Source organism: Ahaetulla prasina, chromosome 2, assembly GCF_028640845.1.
Source record: "Ahaetulla prasina isolate Xishuangbanna chromosome 2, ASM2864084v1, whole genome shotgun sequence".
Taxonomy (NCBI): domain Eukaryota; kingdom Metazoa; phylum Chordata; class Lepidosauria; order Squamata; family Colubridae; genus Ahaetulla; species Ahaetulla prasina.
Window position 1 is genome coordinate 178,565,833 of NC_080540.1, and position 18,191 is coordinate 178,584,023.

Genomic DNA, 18,191 nt, shown 5'->3' on the forward strand with positions numbered 1-18,191 from the left:
TTTCCACTTGGCGGCTTCAAGCTGTGTGAGAACTTCAACTCCCAGAATCCCTCAGGCAGTAACCCTACACAATTTTACAACTCAGCTTGGCTTTGCCCAACCCTCTCTCTCCCCTCCCACTTCCGTCTTGTTTTGAGTCTAATCCACGCCCACCAGAAGTTTAGCTCCCGCCACTAGCCGCCTCAAAGCGCGTGTAGCTTATGGGGATCATAGAGAGAGACCGTGGTGAGGCAGAGTTAACTTCCGGTTAAAAGAGATTACTTCCGTTGACGGAATGGCGTGCATATACATCTATCTATCAATAGATTTTTATTTTTAATCTAGGTGACTTGGAAGGGAGCTTCCTCGCTTTTACAGTGTTTAACACATTCTACAGAATGCTTTTTAAAATCAAGACTGCCCCCAAGACCTCCCACTACCCTCCTGCACTTTTTAATGTTTCTGCTCTGACACTGTGTAGGATGACGTCATCACTCCGAGCCGGAAGCGGCATGCCCCCTGGTGTGCATGCCCCTTGCTTATTTCGAGGGGAAGGGGGTTCTTTCTCCGCGATGATCCGCCTGTTAGCTCCCTTGTCGAGCCGGAGAGCTGCTTCGCGGGTGAGAGAGATTGTGAAGCCGGGCAGGAAGCTACTGGGTGGCCGGGAAGAATTTGTTGTGCAAGGAATGAGGTCCCCTTAAGGGACTATTAGATCAAGGCTCTCCAACCTTGGCAACTTGAAGACTTGTGGACTTCAACTCCCAGAATTGAAGCAAAGCTGGCTGAGGAATTCTGGGAGTTGAAGTTCACAAGTCTTCAAGTTGCCAAGGTTGGAGACCCCTGTATTAGATGACCCTTGAGAAAGCTGATCATATTTTCTGTGGGGGGGAGGGATACTGGTTCTATGCACGGAGTCTCCACTTTCAGCAAATAACTATAAAATGTTTTTAACCATGCCGTTTCTTTATGGCAGTATAATGTTTCATGGGTGTTGAATTAATTCACCCTAAATTAGGTGATTTTAGTTCTTCACGGTTGGGGTTTATGGTAGTCTAACATTTCACCACATAAAGAATATGTTTAATAAATCGGGCTCAATATCCAAGGATTATTCTTGGCTTAATAAGGTAAAATAGTTACAATTATGAAGTTTGGGTGACCTTAGTTCCCAAGAGAGCAACCACATTTTAGATTAATGTATTGTATTGAATTCAGTTCTGCAGTCAGTTTATGGCAGGGATGAAATCCAGCAGGTTCTGACAGGTTCTGGAGAACCGGTAGCAGAAATTTTGAGCAGTTCGGAGAACCTGCAAATACCATCTCTGGCTGGCCCTATAGTGGGGTGGGAATGGAGATTTTGCAATATCTTTCCTGCAGGAGTGGGGAGGGAATGGGGATTTTGCAGTACCCTTCCCCTGTCACACCCACTAAGCCACACCCACCAAGCCACACCACGCCCACCGAGCCACACCCACAGAACCAGTAGTAAAAAAATTTGGATTTCATCACTGGTTTATGGGTCTGTGTGATGTGCAAACTTAGCATAGGTTAATGGGTTGAATCGTTGTGGTTCCCCTCCCCCCTCCCCTGTTCCATTCACTCGTGTCCAGTTCTCAGTTTTCCTGGCAAGACTTTTCAGAAGTGGTTTGCCATTGCCTCCTTCCTAGGTCTGAAAGAAAGTGACTGATCCAGGGTCAGCCAGGTGGCTTTGTGCATAAGGTGTTGTCCGATGTCTAGCCTGATGCCTTAATCACTACACCAAACTGACTCTCTATTTGCGTTTTCCATTGCTATTTATTTTGTATGAGTACAGACACTATGTTTACATCTTCTGAGATCAGAATAATCTCCTGATTGTCCTGGGCAATCCAAAATTTGATCGGAAACTGCATAGGAAATCCATTGCATGCTCTCATATTGCATAAGAACTAATCTTTGGTCTCAAAGTTTCTTTTCCTTTTATTTATTTAGCAGCTGTTTGTTTGGTTTTCTACCTTGCTTATTAATTTAAACTGATTTCTTCCCATGGTTCTTTTTATGAATCATCCTCGTAATATCCCTGTGGGACAATTAAATTGAGATAATGACTTATCTAAGATCACAGCATAAATATAGTATCTGAAGGGATTCATGCTTGTGACTTCTTGATAAACATCTATTTTCTATAACACTAGATCTCATTTAAGAATAATCTGTTAATAAGAGTAAACTCTCTTATTAGATAAGATCAGTTTGAGTTCACAGAACATACTAAATCAAAGCTTGTTTTGCTTTGGGGCTATGCTTAATCCCAGTTAATTCTGTTTAATTCAGATAATCTTGATTAAGAATACTCATGTTTTAGCAAGTTGCATGAACATGACCTCTTTTTAAGGTAGCACTGTTTTGGAAGAAGTGCAATTAGGGATTGTAGGACTTGTCCAATGCATCTGAGCAGTGCTACATTGCAGAAATGCACAGTGCTACAAGGCATTTGCAGGCTTTATGGGAAAGTGATACCTTTTTGCATTGTGCTCATGTTGGGTGTTCATTATTTATTAAGTACAGCACTGGTTTACTGAGTTGCACCATTTCCACGAAATGTTGAACCATAGTTAATCACATTGGCTGTGTTTGGACAGTGCTGTGGAGTAATTTTGGTTTGTAATAGGTAGTTCAACAAATTAGCAAATATGGTTGACTTTTATGTCCAATGAATTTTATAAAACTACATAGAAAAATGTTGGGGATCATAATCAGATCCCCTGCTGCTGAATATTCCTGCTGCTCATATTCAGTAGCACAGGGAACTATGGAATGTGTTAAGAAAGATGATGGCAAGGATAATGGAATGGATATAAAAAGACACTTCTTTTAATGTCTCTGCATCAACTCAGTACTGGGTTAAATAAGGATGCACAGAATTGGAGCTCTGTGCTGTATTTCATCTCAGATATTTTATTTGCCTTTGCAATGATTAAAAGGTTGGGTACAAGAAAGGATATTCCAGATATAAGTAATAGTGATACAAACTAAGTGGCTTAATGACAATCCATCAAAACACATTTATCCAATGAACCATAGGTCAGAGTGTTCTTTAGATTTTTAACTTGGAAGTATAGTTCCCCATAGCTTGGCCTGCCAAAATACCAACAGTTGTGCACTTTGTCAGTTATAGTCCAAAATATCTGGAGTAATTTTTCACTTTAACTACTATTTGCTTTAAACCACAATGTCCAGTTTGCAGTAACCAAAAAACAGCTGCTAATGTGAAACTAAATTCTAGCTTATTCCTGTTTTAGCAAACAGGGGAAAAAAGAATTAGCTATGAGCCTGGCTATTTACCAATCATTTTTTCCTTTCTCATGCTTTAATGTAGTTTATCATTCTGCTTGAACACAGTCTTTGCACTGGAGATCATCTTTGTTTCATTTTCTATCCCAAGCTTATTTTTACATTGTCAAAAGAACAAAGTTTGGTTGGCAACGTAGATGGTCCAGCTGCTGTGGTGGATGAATCTTCATTGCAAAGTAAGTTTATTTCATAGAGCATGATTTACTTCTATGTATGTAAATTTATATTTGTGATTCTTCTCCATTACCACAAGTTATTATAGCAGTAGTTCTATGAACTAGGTTAGCCTGAGAGTTACCGGCTAGACCAGGGTAACTAACTGAATTCTATGCAAAATGAAATTAGATTAGAAGCCAAGTTTCCCCAGCCTTGGGCCAACAGCATAACTGCTATTCTATTGGTACAAGTTAATTGAATGTACCAAATACTGGTGCCTACTCCAAGCTGTGATGTGCAGTAGGGAATAGGGTTTTTTTTTGTCTTCTTCCAATATTATTTTGCAAAAACATGTTTTAGAAATGTTTCGGAATCTTTTGATTCCAAATCTTTTGAAGTAACCTTGTCAGAATTCCTATGGTCAGCTCTTCAGACAAAAACAGGATGTTTAGCAAATATAAGAGACTACTTTTTGTAATTTAAAAAAAAAAAAGGAAACTCATCCTCTCCCAAACTGTTCTCTTCCAGTTGAGTCAGGTTACAATTTACATTATTCACAACCATTTTTTGTTTAAATGACTCAGATATGTGATATAATATCGATCAGTTGTGGAAATGAAAATTGTTACGGTTTAGAATTTCTCAAAAAAACCTATTGTTCATCCATGTTTGAAGGTTTTTAGATGTAATTTTCTGAGTCTTTCCCCTTTTTCCTTTTTCTTGTATCCATATTAAGGATGTGCAATGAAATAGGTTCTTCATAAAGCATATTATTAGCAAAACATTATTAGCAAAACATTTGTGAGTAAAGTGTTTAAACAGAGACAATTTGGGAAGTCTCACAGGGTTGCTTTAAAGGCTTAAATTTGCCTGTGTGTGAATGTGCACACAACCATTTTACTTGCACTTGTCCTTTTAAAGCTTTTGTGAAAAAATAGTTTTATGAAAAACATCTTTCAGATGCTTCACATTGCCCTCCATGTAGATGCAGTTCCATTGAGGACTACACGTTGAGTGCAGTTGGTCAGCCAGTTACGAATCCATCTGGTGGTGGTGCTGTCGAACCCACATTTTTCTACTTTATCTAGTAGTAGGTTATGGTCTACTTTATCAAATGCTTTACTGAAGTCCAAGTAAATTATATCAACAGCATTCCTCTGGTCTACTAATTTTATCACTTTGTCAGAGAACGCAATAAGATTAGTCTGGCATGATCTGTTTTTAACAAACCCATGTTGGCTTTTGGTTATTACTTGTTTGCTTCTAGGTGTTCGGTGATTGATTGCTTGATTATCTTTTCCAGAATCTTCCCTGGTATTGAGGTGGAAGAGATGTAGTATATTCCATTTGGTAAGACAGGATAGCCTCTTCAGAGGAAAAACTGCTTATGCTGGCAGTGGTTTGTTCTCTGAGCTTGCTGTTTAGCTTTCAAACGTTTTGTCTCTCAAGCTAGGTAACATCATCAGCAAAACTTCGGACTGCTTCAGACAACTGCTTATACTACTCCTATAAGCCCTACATATTTGATGCAAGCATTTGGAAATGGGAAATAATTGTTTCAGTTTAGTTACCTGTGAAGCATGTTGGTAATAGTACTTATTTCCTTTAAATATTTTTCCAGTTTTAGTCTGAAATCTTCTATTATATTTTTGGGGAAAATATTCTGTTGCTGGCTTTTAAAGAAGGCACCCATGATGAGGCAGCAGCATTTTCTCTAGGTAGCAAAGAAAGCAAGTATTTATAAACTGGATAAGGAATATTTTGTTTTTTTCTTGACATTAAGGGTGTGTGTGTATATAGGTTATCCAACATGTAATACAGGTAATCCTCGATTTACAGCAGACTGCCCAAAAGCTACTTGCAACTAGTTCAGTAGTTACGACATCCCCTGACTCCTCTCCCTGGTCATGTGATTCATGGCCATTTGCAGTGCCCTGTGGTCATGTGACGGCAATTTGTGATCCCCTCCAAACAACAACAACAACAACAACAACAACAAATCTCCTGGCATTTACTTCTGGTTTCTGGGAAAAACTGTTCCATAGTGAATAATGGATTTACTTAACCAACACCCCAAAAAAAGCTCATAAAATCAGGTCCTGTCACATAATGACACATTACAGCCATCACGACTTACAACCATAATTGCCAGGCTCAATTACAGTTCTAACTTGAGGACTACCTGTATGAGTTAGGTATGATCTGTAACTCTTTTATCCCATCTAAAGGATCCTCTGAAATGATTGCGCTGTGTCTTTTTCTCTCTCTTTTTTTTCTTAGAAACATCTCCTGAAGTAGTCTCCAGTAACCCAATTCTACGGAAATGCAGCCTCCCCTTCCCCAAACACCTTAAGCCAGTCCAAGCTTGGATCGAATCATTGCAACATTACGATGCTAGGCATCTGGGCTTGGCAGACTTGCATCCAGATGTATTTGCAGTGATGCCTCGGTAAAGGCTGTTGTATTATTCATTTCCATACTGAAACTGAGCAAGCTATCTCATTATTCCCCCCCCCCCTTCCCAAGAAGCGATAGAGATTTTTTTCAGGTGAGGGTTAGAAAGTTATGACAGAAGGGATGGGGCAAAAATACAATTTAATAATGATTACCAGGCAAGAGCTGCAGAGATTTTAATACATTAGGAGTCATCTCCAAGGACAGCATCTGGCCCACTTACTGATATACATGAATCTGTTGTCCTGGACTATACAATTCATATGAAGTCAGAGTTGTATGGCATTGAAAATCTGATATGCGTATATCTTAGCTATTAGAGCTATGAGCAACTGAGAAATTCCAGGGCAGTAATACCAAACTGGTTTGCCTGTGTCTCTTTCTATTGTTTGGGTGCACTTTAACATTGTTTGCTTCTCATATATTTTGCTAGCTATTGCTTCTGTCTGAAACGTGTCTCTGTATTTTTCCCTTTCAGCCTTGATATTCTACATTCAGTGGTTGTCTGGCAGAGGAATTTCAAAAGAATTGTGAGTATTGGAATGCAGATTGCAACAGATGCCTTGGATAATTAAATTGTACCTGAGGTTACCTGTCCAGAGAGATGTGTGCAATAGTCTTAGAGGGGCACTTCTGCATGAAAAGTGCTGCCATTCCCAAACAGTCTTCCAGGGTAAAGCTGGATATCTAAGTAACCTTATATTTCTCCCACTCCAAAGAAAGCACAAATGGGCCTTGGCTCTCACCATTTTTAATCAGTTACAGTTAAGAGCACTGAATATCATTCCACAAACACTAAAAAAACTAGTTGACTTGTCCATGTCAATAGCTATGGCTTGTTTTGCAGCCATAAGGATCACATACCTGTTCATTTTCTGGACGTTAAGGTGAGGATACAGGCAAGTGCCTCATGTGCCATTGAATGGGTGAAAACGGGAGTGACCTATGGGTGCAAGTTGTAACCTTCTGCCAGCTTTCCCATTTGGAGCAAAACTGTAACACCTTAGAAAATAGGATCAAAGAAAATGATTATTTCTTCTTCAAATCATAAATGGCCCTTAATACTGAGCTCAGTTGGCAGGTCTTGTAGAATACAATTTAGACACGTCTACATTTCTACCTTGTGAAATTCCATTATTGTTGATTGATTTTGGCAGGAGGTTGGGTACTATGTTACTAGCATCAAAAGTTAAGATTGTACATCCCTGAGGGTTGTTATTCTGTAAAACTGTGTATACCTTAATTGTGCAGCACAAAATACTAAAAGGGACAACTGCCATAATAATGATTGCATGCTTAGAAAGTCCTTTTTATAGCAATAGTGCTCGGACTTATATACTGCTTCACAATGCTTTACAGCTCTCTCTAAGCGGTTTACAGAGTCAGCATATTGTCCCCAACAATCTGGGTCCTCCTTTTATGACCTTGGAAGGATGGAAGGCCGAGACAACCTTGAGCCAGTTACTATCGAACTCCTGGCAGTGAACAGAGTCTGCCTCCTCTGTATAGATTCCAGAAATTGTGTGTCAGATTGATGATTCTGCCATCATTGTAAACATTTCCTAATATTTGGGGATAAAAGAAAAAGGCATCAGGTTGAAGTCATCTGAAGAAGCTGCTATGGGGAGCCCCTGGTTCAAATTCAATTTAATCCATGAATTCCGATCAGGCAGTCTGTTCTGTCTTAGTTGTTCTTGGATCCATGGAAAAGAGGTAAAAACTTAAGCTAACTTGTAAAACTCTTGAGTGGGTGAAAGAAATGACAAGCAGGAACTTCATGGAACACTCTGGTGCACGGGTCTTCAATCTTGGCAACTTTAAGCCTGGCGGACTTCAACTCCCAGAATTCCCCAGCCAGCAAAGCTGGCTGGGGAATTCTGGGAGTTGAAGTCCGCCAGGCTTAAAGTTGCCAAGGTTGGAGAGCCCTGCTCTGGTGAACTTCCTTTCTGACACATCCTGCTCCAGCTTTAGTCTCCGATCTTCCTTTTCATTTCCAGAGTTATGCCAACACCAAGACACGGGCTGAGATGAGTGGTGGTGGTAGGAAACCCTGGAGGCAGAAGGGCACGGGTAGGGCACGGCACGGCAGCATCCGATCACCTATATGGCACGGAGGTGAGTGAAAAGATCTCTCTCTGGTTCTCAGCTCTTCCCATTTCTTGTAATAAAGTGGGCAAGTATGTGGCCATTACATCAGACCACAGCAGAGGAACACAAAATAGATTGTATCTAACTACTAGCTTTGTAAGATATATTATTTTGGGGTAAACATTGTGTTCTGTTTCCCTCCCCCAATACTCCCAACAAAGACTCAGTCAAAGGCCTTCTCTTCTAATTTATTTACATAGATAAATGTTCTGGCCACGTCTACCCATGGGCCTGCCAAGTCTCTGGAGATAACGAGGAAATTATAGATAAGGCCAGAATTACTCACGAATATATTCTTCCCTCCACTGATACAGTTGGCCTGCGCAAATTCACTGCTTTGTCCAAGACAAAAAACCAGGAAGTTCCACCTCCTTTTTATAGTCTCTGCAGATGTCAGTGCATGACCATCATTCTTTGGCTTTGTCCCAACGGTCACGTCTGTGCAGTCTTGCATCACTCCAAAACTGTTCTTGGGCGTTGCCAAATCAGAAGAAGGCCCGGGAGAATCAGGCCTTGCCGGCCCCTCCTCCTCCCTTTGGGTGGGTGTCAGGGAGGGAGAGGGCCCAAGAGAAGCAGGCCTTGCCAGGTCTTCTCCCTCACTTTCTGAATCATCCGAGTCCAGGAGTCCGGGTCCAGGAACCTGCGTCACAACACTATCCTTCACCGCAGGGCCCTTCTCTCAGGGCTGACGATCGGGATGTGGTCGGGCTGGGTTCTGCTCATGGAAGGCCTGCACCAGGTCAGGGGCATGAACGTCGGAGGCATCTACCCAGGAGAAATCAGTCCCGTATCCTTTCCACGCGATCAAATATTGGAAACGACCCTTCAGCCAGCGGGAGTCTCGTACGCTGTGGACTTCGTATTCCTCCGACCCGTCCTTGGCGACAGTGACGGGTGCTGTTGGGCACTGAAGGGGACTCGGTGTGGCCTCAGGAACCAGAAGGGACCGGTGAAAGACGGGGTGGATCCGCATGGATCGTGGCAGGGTCAGTCGGTAGGCTACCGGGTTGATGACTGCCTCGACAGGGAACGGGCCGATGAATTGGTGGTCCAACTTCTTTACCGGGCGGTCGGACAGGAGGTGTTGCCCGTCGGGAGCGGTCGGCGGACCATTTGTAGTCTTCCTTTGCCCGATCCAGCTGCTGATGTACCAACTGTTGGACCGCATGCAATTCCGTCAGGAAGGTCTGCGTTTCGGGAACAGGAGAGTCCGGTGGTGCCAGAGGGAAGAGCCGCGGATGGTACCCCACATTGGCAAAGAACAGGGTCATCTGAGTAGAGGTGTGCTGAGAGTTGTTAAAAGCAAACTCCGCCAGGGACAGGTAATCGGCCCAGTTGTCCTGCTGCTGGTTGATGAAGCAACGGAGATACTGTTCCAGGATACCGATGACCTTCTCTGTACCCCCGTCGGTCTCCGGATGGTGCGATGACGACAGACACACCTGCACCTCCAACGCGGCCATCAGGCTCTTCCAGAAGCGAGCTGTGAACTGAACTCCGCGGTCCGAAACCACCCTGTCCGGTAGACCATGGAGGCGGAAGATGTGCTGCAGGAAGAGATGGGCCGTTTTTGCGGCTGTGGGCAGTCCGCGGCATGGGATGAAGTGTGCCATCTTGGTGAGCATGTCCACCACCACCAGCACCGTGGCAGGTCCGTCAGGAAGTCCATGGAGATCGCCCCCCAGGGTCTGTCGGGTGTCGGCAAGGGCTGGAGGAGCCCGGGAGGGGCCCCCGTGGCGGCCTTGGCTTGCCGGCACGGTACGCAGGATGTCACGTAGGCATGTACATCATGCCGCACTCGGGACCACCACAAGGTCCGTGTCACCAGATGGAGGGTCTTGAAGAACCCAAAATGTCCTGCTGCAGGGTTGCCATGGCACTGGGTCATGATGAGGGCTCGGAGTGGTCCTGTGGGCACGTATAATCGCCCCCGAAACTTGAGTAAGTCCTCCTCCAAGGTCCAAGGAGACGCGGGCCCACCTCCGCTTTCCTTTGCTGTGACCAGGCATCCTGGCGCTGCGCCTCTCGCACCTGGGCCCGCAAGTCCACTGGTTCCTGTGCTGCGGCCAAGGCTTCTGCTGGCAGCACCGTCCGTGGAGGAAGGGGGTCCTTGGCGCAGAGGTACTCCAGCTTGCGGGACAGGGCATCCGCCCTCCGGTTGTGACCGCTGGGAATGTAGGTCACGCGGAAGTTGAACCGGGCAAAAAACAACGACCACCGGATCTGCCGCTGGTTCAACTTCCGAGCTGTGGTGAGGTGCTCGAGATTCCGATGGTCCGTTCGGACCTCCACCTGATGTCGGGCCCCCTCCAGATGGTGTCGCCAAGCCTCGAATGCAGCCTTGATAGCCAGCAACTCTTTTTCCCAGATGGTGTAGTTGCGCTCGAAAGGATTGAGTTTCCGGGAGTAGTAAGCGCAGGGAAAAAGTGTGCCGCCATTCGTCGGAGCCTGTAGCAGCACCGCTCCAAGAGCCACATTGGACGCGTCCGTCTCCACCACAAAAGGCTGGAGCGGTTCGGGATGCCTCAGGACAGGTTCCGTGACAAAGGCTTTCTTGAGGGCTGTGAATGCTTCTTGCTGCGGGGGACCCCACCGGAACGCGACCTCCTTCCTGAGGAGCTGGGTAAGTGGAGCCGTCAGTGTGGCGAAGCCCGGGATGAAGGTCCGGTAGTAGTTGGCGAAGCCCAGCAGGCGCTGAACATCCTTCACCCGACGAGGGGCTTCCCAGCTACACAAAGCTTCTACTTTGCGTGGGTCCATGGCTATGCCCTCGGGCGAGATGATATGCCCGAGGAATTCTATGGAAGTCTGGAAGAAGACGCATTTCTCCAGCTTCGCATTGAGTTGTTGCTCCCGCAAGCGTTGCAGAACCAGACCGACGTGTCGAAGGTGGCTTTCCCTGGACCGGGAGTAAATCAGGATGATCACCACGATGATCGTAGGTCCAGGAACCTGGGTCACAACACATTGCTTCTTGCCTTGCTTTTTCTCATTTCTGCAAGTGTTCTTTTGATTTCACAGCTTTCCTGCAGACAGGAGTGAGATTTTTCTTCTTCTTTCTTTTGTAAATAGGCCCCTCTAGAAGCCTCTGTTTTCTTAAAGATATTTTTTTTAAGAATTAGAAATACCTGAGTCTGAAATTTGTCTCATGGTTTTTGATCAGGAGGGAGAAATCCCTCTCTGATTTGTTTTCTCAGCCCATCATAAAAACTGCCATTCATTTGCCTGTTTGTTAAAGTTCTCTTATTTTTTCCCTCCAGAGCTCAAGGCAGTGCAGAGCCTTCACTTAACAAAGGCAACTAGCACTTCCAGTTGCCATCATTAAGTGAATCCTGCAACATTGTTAAGTATAATGTCACAAGCTGCCACTTGTGACCTTCTGCAAGCTTCCCCACTGACTTTGCATGTAGGAAGCCAGCAAAGAAGGCTGCAAATGGACTGAGGGATGGAGTGATGTGTGGTTGTTGTGATCCAGGTGCCTAGATCATGTGACTACAGGGACACCGCAGTGACCATAAATACGAGACCACCTACCACTTTCTTAAAACCTTCCAGTTCAAACTTTTGGTTGTTAAATGAGAACCACCTTTATACAGAGTGTATCCTGGAAGCAACATTACATAGCACTCTCATTTCTCATAACATCCTGGTGGAGTACCTGGCTAGGGAGTACAAGACTGGCCCCAACTACCCCGTGAGCTTCAGTGGCTGAGGGTGGCCTTGAGCCAGGGTTTCTCCAGTTTGAGCCCAGTTCTTGAACCCCAGCATCACCCTGCCCATTTGGTTCTGCTGCTCACATCCAGCCCAGTTGTGTAAGAGTGGCGCTCTGGCAGGCAGCTCTTTGAGCTCACTGACCCTTCCTTTGTTTCCTTCTAGGTGGTGTGGCTTTTGGCCCTCGTGGCCCCACTAGCTATTACTTTATGCTTCCCATGAAACAGCGTGTCCTTGGCCTCAAGGTGGCGCTGACAAGCAAGCAGATGCAGGTATGAGAGCCATATTGCAGTGGGAAGGCTTGTTCTGTCCTGGTCTGCTTATGATTCGATTCGATTCGATTAGCAGAGTTGGAAGGGACCTTGTAGATCATCTAGTCCAACCCCTCCTTACAAGATGCCTCACCCAAATCTTGGTAGAGGCTTCTCCCACTCCACAATAGGTTGGTACTAAATCTCATAGTCAGGGTTGAAAATAAAAAGTGCATTACTGCAGGCGCCCATCTCCAAGGATAACATTTTAGGGAAAACTCCTCCAAAGACAAATAATTCCTTGTGATAGACAGTTGTACTGTGGGGACTTTTCCTTTAGCCTGAGAAGAAAGAAAAATCCAACCACAAAATAACAAGAAATCTCATTACAACCAAAATCAGTAGGCCAATCTGACTTAACATCAGCAGCAGTGGGGGCTCTCCAGCTCTCAATGGCATTACTGGATAACACCCATTCAGTTTCTAATTATAATCTATCAGAAAAAATTCACCTGCTCTATTTACTTCCCTTTTTTGTCTCCTTGATGAATTATTCCACTTTTTGCCATTGTATTTTTAGATTAGATGAGAATCTATTATTCTTGTTGGGTTGATTCCTAGCTAGTTTTCCAATGGATGCTCCTTTTAGTAGGGAGTACTAGTAGAATAGAGATGCTCCCTTTAGCAGCTAGTAGAGTAGAGTACTAGTAGAGAGTTGGGATGCTCCCTTTAGCAGCTCTCTGTACAGTTCAGAAATGTTTTGGGCCTCTCATGAGCCCATTGCGATTGCCTCATATCTGCTTTAAGGGATCTATGCATTAAATTAAAACTTTCAATGCAGCTGCTATGTCAGGCAGGCACAGAAGCTAGAGAAATGATGGGCTCTATTAATGAATGATAGAGACTATACATGGTTTTGAGCATTTTTGCTGAATTACTTTCTAAGCGTTCTGCATTTAAGATGATGTAGGTTTGGAGTTTCGATATTTCAAATATTTTGCATGCTTTTGCACAGAAATCTGAGTTAAGAAAGAGAGCAAGGGGTTTAGAGAAGGAACACGTGGCTTTTTTTAAGCTTCAGAAGTGTGTTGCCATATTTTGGCTGAACTGATTGATTGACTTGGGGGATATGGAGGCTTTTGACGGGCAGGGGTGTTAAAGCAGTGGTGAAATCCAATTTTTTTTACTACCGGTTCTGTGGGCGTGGTTTGGTAGGCATGGTGAGGCTTGGTGGGCATAGCAGAGGACGGATAGTGCAAAATCTCCATTCCCACCCCATTCCAGGGGAAGGATACTGCATAATCTCCATTCCCACCCCACTCTGGGGCCAGACAGAGGTGGTATTTGCCAAACTGCTCAAAATTTCCACTACCGGTTCTCCAGAACCTGCTAGGTTCACCCCTATGTTAAAGCCTCCACCTGAAGCCTTTTTCTTTCACTCCGAAATGGTTCCAGAAACAGGGGTGCTGGTGGAGTAGTTCACCTGCCACTGGATTATATAGAGGTCCTTATTTTTCCCCCCAACCTGCAGGGTGATCTCCATATTGTGGACTCTCTAGAGATGCCGACCTTTGATCCTCAGTATTTGGCAGATTTGGCTCGCTACAGGCGTTGGGGGAGATCAGTGTTGTTCGTGGATGTGTGAGTTGATTTTGGTTGGGAGGTAAAATGGGTGGAGCATACGCGCGTGTGCATTCACACACATGCCACACATACCTTGTTTTGTCTAGGACTGCTGGTCTCTTCAGCTATGGAATTTTTTCCTGTAAATCTGTTTTCAAGCTACATCTCAGGGCAGCCATAAGTTAGCTAGTGGGAGTCTGAGTGAGAAGATTATTGTTGTCCTGAAGCTCCCAAATGGAAGTTTGTCTGCTGCTATTCATCTTCCCATGAATTGACAACCAAAGGGGCAACTTTAATACATTGAGTTATAAGGATGACAGTACAGGTACTCCTTGGATTACAATCACTCCTTCAGCAACCGTTCAAAGTTACAATGGAATTGAATGAGGGTGAGTCATACTTGGACCTCAAAATTGCACCTGTCTCAGTGTCCCCACAGTCTCATGGTTGCAAATTTGGGAGCCTGGTAACCACTTAACAACATCCTGGGGTCATGTGATCACCATTTCTGACCCCTTCCCTGCTGACTTCCCACAAGCAAAGACAATGGGAAAGCTGTCAAGAGGTTGCAACTTGCTCCTGCAAGTCACTCCTGCTCCTGCTGCCTTTCTGCCAATACACCTGTACTCTGGCACATGTGGAACTTGCCCACTCACACTACATAATGCCCACCAGCAGCAATCACCTGTGCTTATAGTGCCACCTTGTGGTACCCACCCATGCTGTGCAGTGCCCACCTGCCATGGCTCTTACTTTCTTAGTTTTATAATGCCCTTAGTTATAAACTCCCCAGAATTGTGTTATAAAGGCTTCCAATTTTACGAAGACCTCTTTAGAGAGTGCTAGAATTGCTGCATCTTTTGACTGTAAAACAGAAGTCTTTTGCACCTGCTGTATAATTAATGAAAGGGCCTGATATTTCTTTTTTGTACCTTGGAACAAATATCACCCCTTTTCCTAATAACAGTATTTGAGCCCCAAACCTCGTTCTGAAGTTCCAAAATTGGGATACCCTTGAAGGCAATAAATGGAATGTCAGGAAGCAGACTTCTTAGCGCTTATGATGGGAGGAGAGCAGGAGAGCCACTGGGAACTTTTCTCTAATGGTTGGCTGCAGTTGCTAGTCCTGTTCTGGAACCCTGATATTTTGCTGAGGCTTCTAAGTCATTCTTAAGGAAGCCTGAATTTTTTTACTAAAGAAATGTGTCATTCATTTTTGACCCACTGCTCAAAAGATGGGAGAGATTTGAGGCGTTGAGGCAGCAGTCAGAAAGGGTTTTCTACCCAGCAAATGGAGGGCACTAGCTAGAAGTTTGCATTCAGAAGATCTTAGATCTGAGTTTGTATAACATACCTGATTTCACCTTCTTGGCTTTCAGAGATGAAATACCTGAAAACATCCAGTCTGCGACAAGCAATCTTAAAACCTTCACAGTGGTGCCAGCAATAGGTGAGTTGAGATTGGATGGGTAGGATTCTTCAATAGATGAGTCCTTGCCTCTCAAACTAGATAACCAGTCATAGGCCTCTTGTCTTTCCTTTCTCAATCCCTAACTTGCATTGTAATTCCTATGGTGCTGAAAACTCTTTTGTCCTTTTCCGCTTTTGGGGATGATCTGCCGCTTCTTTTATTGTTTAGGGCTGTGTTATTTGTATAGTTTTAGCAAAAAATAAAAGGAATTGATAATATATATCCCATCTTACATAAAGCCTTATATTTTAAAAAAAGAATGACAGGGCAGCTGGCCTCATCTGGGAAAAAGGTCTAAGTCTTCATTTTTGCAAACTGTTGGTATTTACACCTACAGCCTGAAAACATTAACTGCAAATCTTGGAGATGCTTCCAGAAAGAATGTCTTTCTGTATATGACTAACACCCTGATATTTCACAAGAGAGCACCAAGGATCTGTTAAAAAATTTTTTTCCAATAAAAGGCCATAAGAAACTTGTAACACCTTCTTCCACCACTCCAGTTTTTTCCCTCACCTATGAAGTGCTATTATCTGTATTATATTATCCAGGACAGGTTATGTCTGCAGCTAATGCCACTGCCTTGCGTACTCCCTTTCTTTTAGTCCTTTTTTGTTGTTTTAAGCCAAGCAACCTCTTAACCAGGTGCTTGAACCTGGGTTTGTTCCTTTCTGCAGCCAATGTCTTAAAAGCACTTCTCGCAGTCAGGCATGTCAGTACACAGGAAGAATGACTTTAAAATATTCTTGATGCCCGTCTTTGTAGTGCGCTAAGAACAGGCATATGTAACCATTTGGTCGTCCTTATGTTTTACTTGAGGTCCGCATTGAAGCCAGTTCTCTCCCCCTCCCTCCCCCCTCATTTCCCTCAATTCTGGGTGGTGCACAAGACATAAAACATAAAAGCTTAACTACTTTAATAGAAACAGTTAAAAACTATTCTGTAACTGGCATCTTCCGGTGCCAACAATGTTTCCCAAGATTTCTGGTCCACAGACACTTGGGGGATTCTGGGGCTGAGGATTGCTTCTTTCCTGTTTTCATCTCTGGAGTAAAATAACTCTTTTCACCCCTAGGACTTAATGTATACAGCATGCTGAAGTATGAAACCCTGGTGCTCACCTTGGACACCATCTCCTTCTTGGAAAAGAAACTGCTATGGCATGACTCGCGATACAGTCCACTGTATCCCTTCCGGTTGCCCTACAGTGATTTCCCCTAGCTCATTTGTCAAAGACTGACCATTTTGTGGATGTGCATGTGTATTTTTTTTAAAATATGTACATTAAAACTAAACTTTCTGCCTGAGTCATCATGTGTTCTTGAGTATGGGCAGCCTTGAAATCAAAGCTTTCAGTTTAAAAATGATGCGGCATCACTCTGGGAATTAATTTAGATGAAGGAAACGCTATTTCTATAATATATTTCAGAGAAATGGTGGAAAGATTTCGCTGAATCAAACCAAGGTTATTGACAGGGTTTAAAAAAAACAACAACCTGGAATCTTGTTTTCAGAAACAACTAGTTACTACACTTTTGGAAGCCCCTGAGTAGAAATTGGAAGAGTAAACTGGGCTTTCACAGAACTAAGACTTTACGGTTTTTGATTGTGGGGAAAACAAGGTGTTAGTTTTCTTGCTGTGAAAAATAGACTTTGAAGGTAGATGCTAGGAATCCTCATTGTTAGGTTCTTCTGTGGAAAATATTTTTTCCCCTCCACTGTACCTTAAGGTCTTCAATGTGGAAATCACGATAACTAGCACTGTAGTAACTACCCAACTTATTTCACATCTAATTTTGAAAATTTCTTAGCCCACAGAAGGAGTTCTCAATTTTATTTCTTTTTCCCTGGTTTGTCAGCTTCCTAGAAATTAAAAAAAAATTACTTGGGGGTGTGTGTGAAATATCTTAAATTTTACATTGTAAAGAAAAAATGTTTCATGATACTGTTATACATTCCTGACCAATAATGCTTCACTTAAGTTAGCAAGCCTCAGATGTATTTGGAGGGAAGTGATTAAATGCAGATTACTTGTCAGTGGCAGAGCAACAAAAAAGTGATGGTACAGCTACAGAATGAAGTGGCATAATATAATGGCTGGAATCGTAACTTAGGAAGAGATGCAGAGAGACTAGCCTTGCCCAATTCAGTATTTTATTAATTTATATTAATTTGATGATGATGTTTTTCCATTAGATGTGTTCTTATTTTTGCTCCGCAGAACATTCATAAATAACTACTTATCTGGCTTACTAAACTGTGAGAACAGATAAATATTTGAATTTGTAGAGTTGTAATACTAAAAACTTTCCAGCATTGACATTTATTGTAAATTTATATTGTTGAAATGTATACAGTATACACTTTAATAGAATAGATACACTTACAACTAAGTGCAAAATGCTTTGTACTTGAAATGCCACTTTGTTTCAGATTCCAGACAGCTCATCCTGATCTTTTCAGCAGCCTTCAAATATGGTTGGAAGTACAAATTCAGTGGTGCTGAGTTTGCAATACCTCATGGCCTACTGACCATGAAAGTGGGGAGGGAAGTAATTTCTGGTGTATTCACCATCTCTTCTTTGCTCTTTGTCTAAAAGAGTAACCTGAGGTTACTTCCTTCTCCCTTTCTTGGGCCCATGCATGGAGCAATGCTTTCTGACTCCCCTCCTGGTAGGATCTAGTTAGCAAGGTGCCTATCCCTATAATGTATTTTCTGTAAATAAATCATCTTTCTATTGTAGTTATTAAATTTCTTTTATTAAACATTTTTCAGGCCAGGTTCTTTCTTTCTGAAATACCATACAAACCTCCAATGCTTTTTTTTTTTAAATTTGCATTTATATCCTGCCCTTCTCTGAAGATTCAGGGCGGCTTACACTATATTAGCTATAATCTTCATCCTATTTGTATATTTATATACAAAGTCAACTTATTGCCCCCGACAATCTGGGTCCTCATTTTACCTACCTTATAAAGGATGGAAGGCTGAGTCAACCTTGGGCCTGGTGGGACTAGAACCTGCAGTAATTGCAGGCAGCTGTGTTAATAACAGACTGTCTTAC

The 18,191-nt window shown here is 43.3% G+C and overlaps 1 protein-coding gene across 1 annotated transcript; it reads left to right on the forward strand.

The window, feature by feature from the left end:
• The first annotated feature begins 448 nt into the window (after positions 1-448).
• MRPL4 (mitochondrial ribosomal protein L4) lies at positions 449-16,433 on the forward strand. Its single transcript, XM_058173395.1, has 9 exons — positions 449-599; positions 3,404-3,488; positions 5,749-5,917; positions 6,401-6,452; positions 7,920-8,037; positions 11,947-12,053; positions 13,564-13,673; positions 15,035-15,105; positions 16,202-16,433. Exons 1-9 carry the CDS (start codon positions 462-464, stop codon positions 16,345-16,347), a joined length of 996 nt encoding a protein of 331 aa, XP_058029378.1. The 5' UTR covers positions 449-461; the 3' UTR covers positions 16,348-16,433.
• The last annotated feature ends 1,758 nt before the right edge of the window (positions 16,434-18,191 follow it).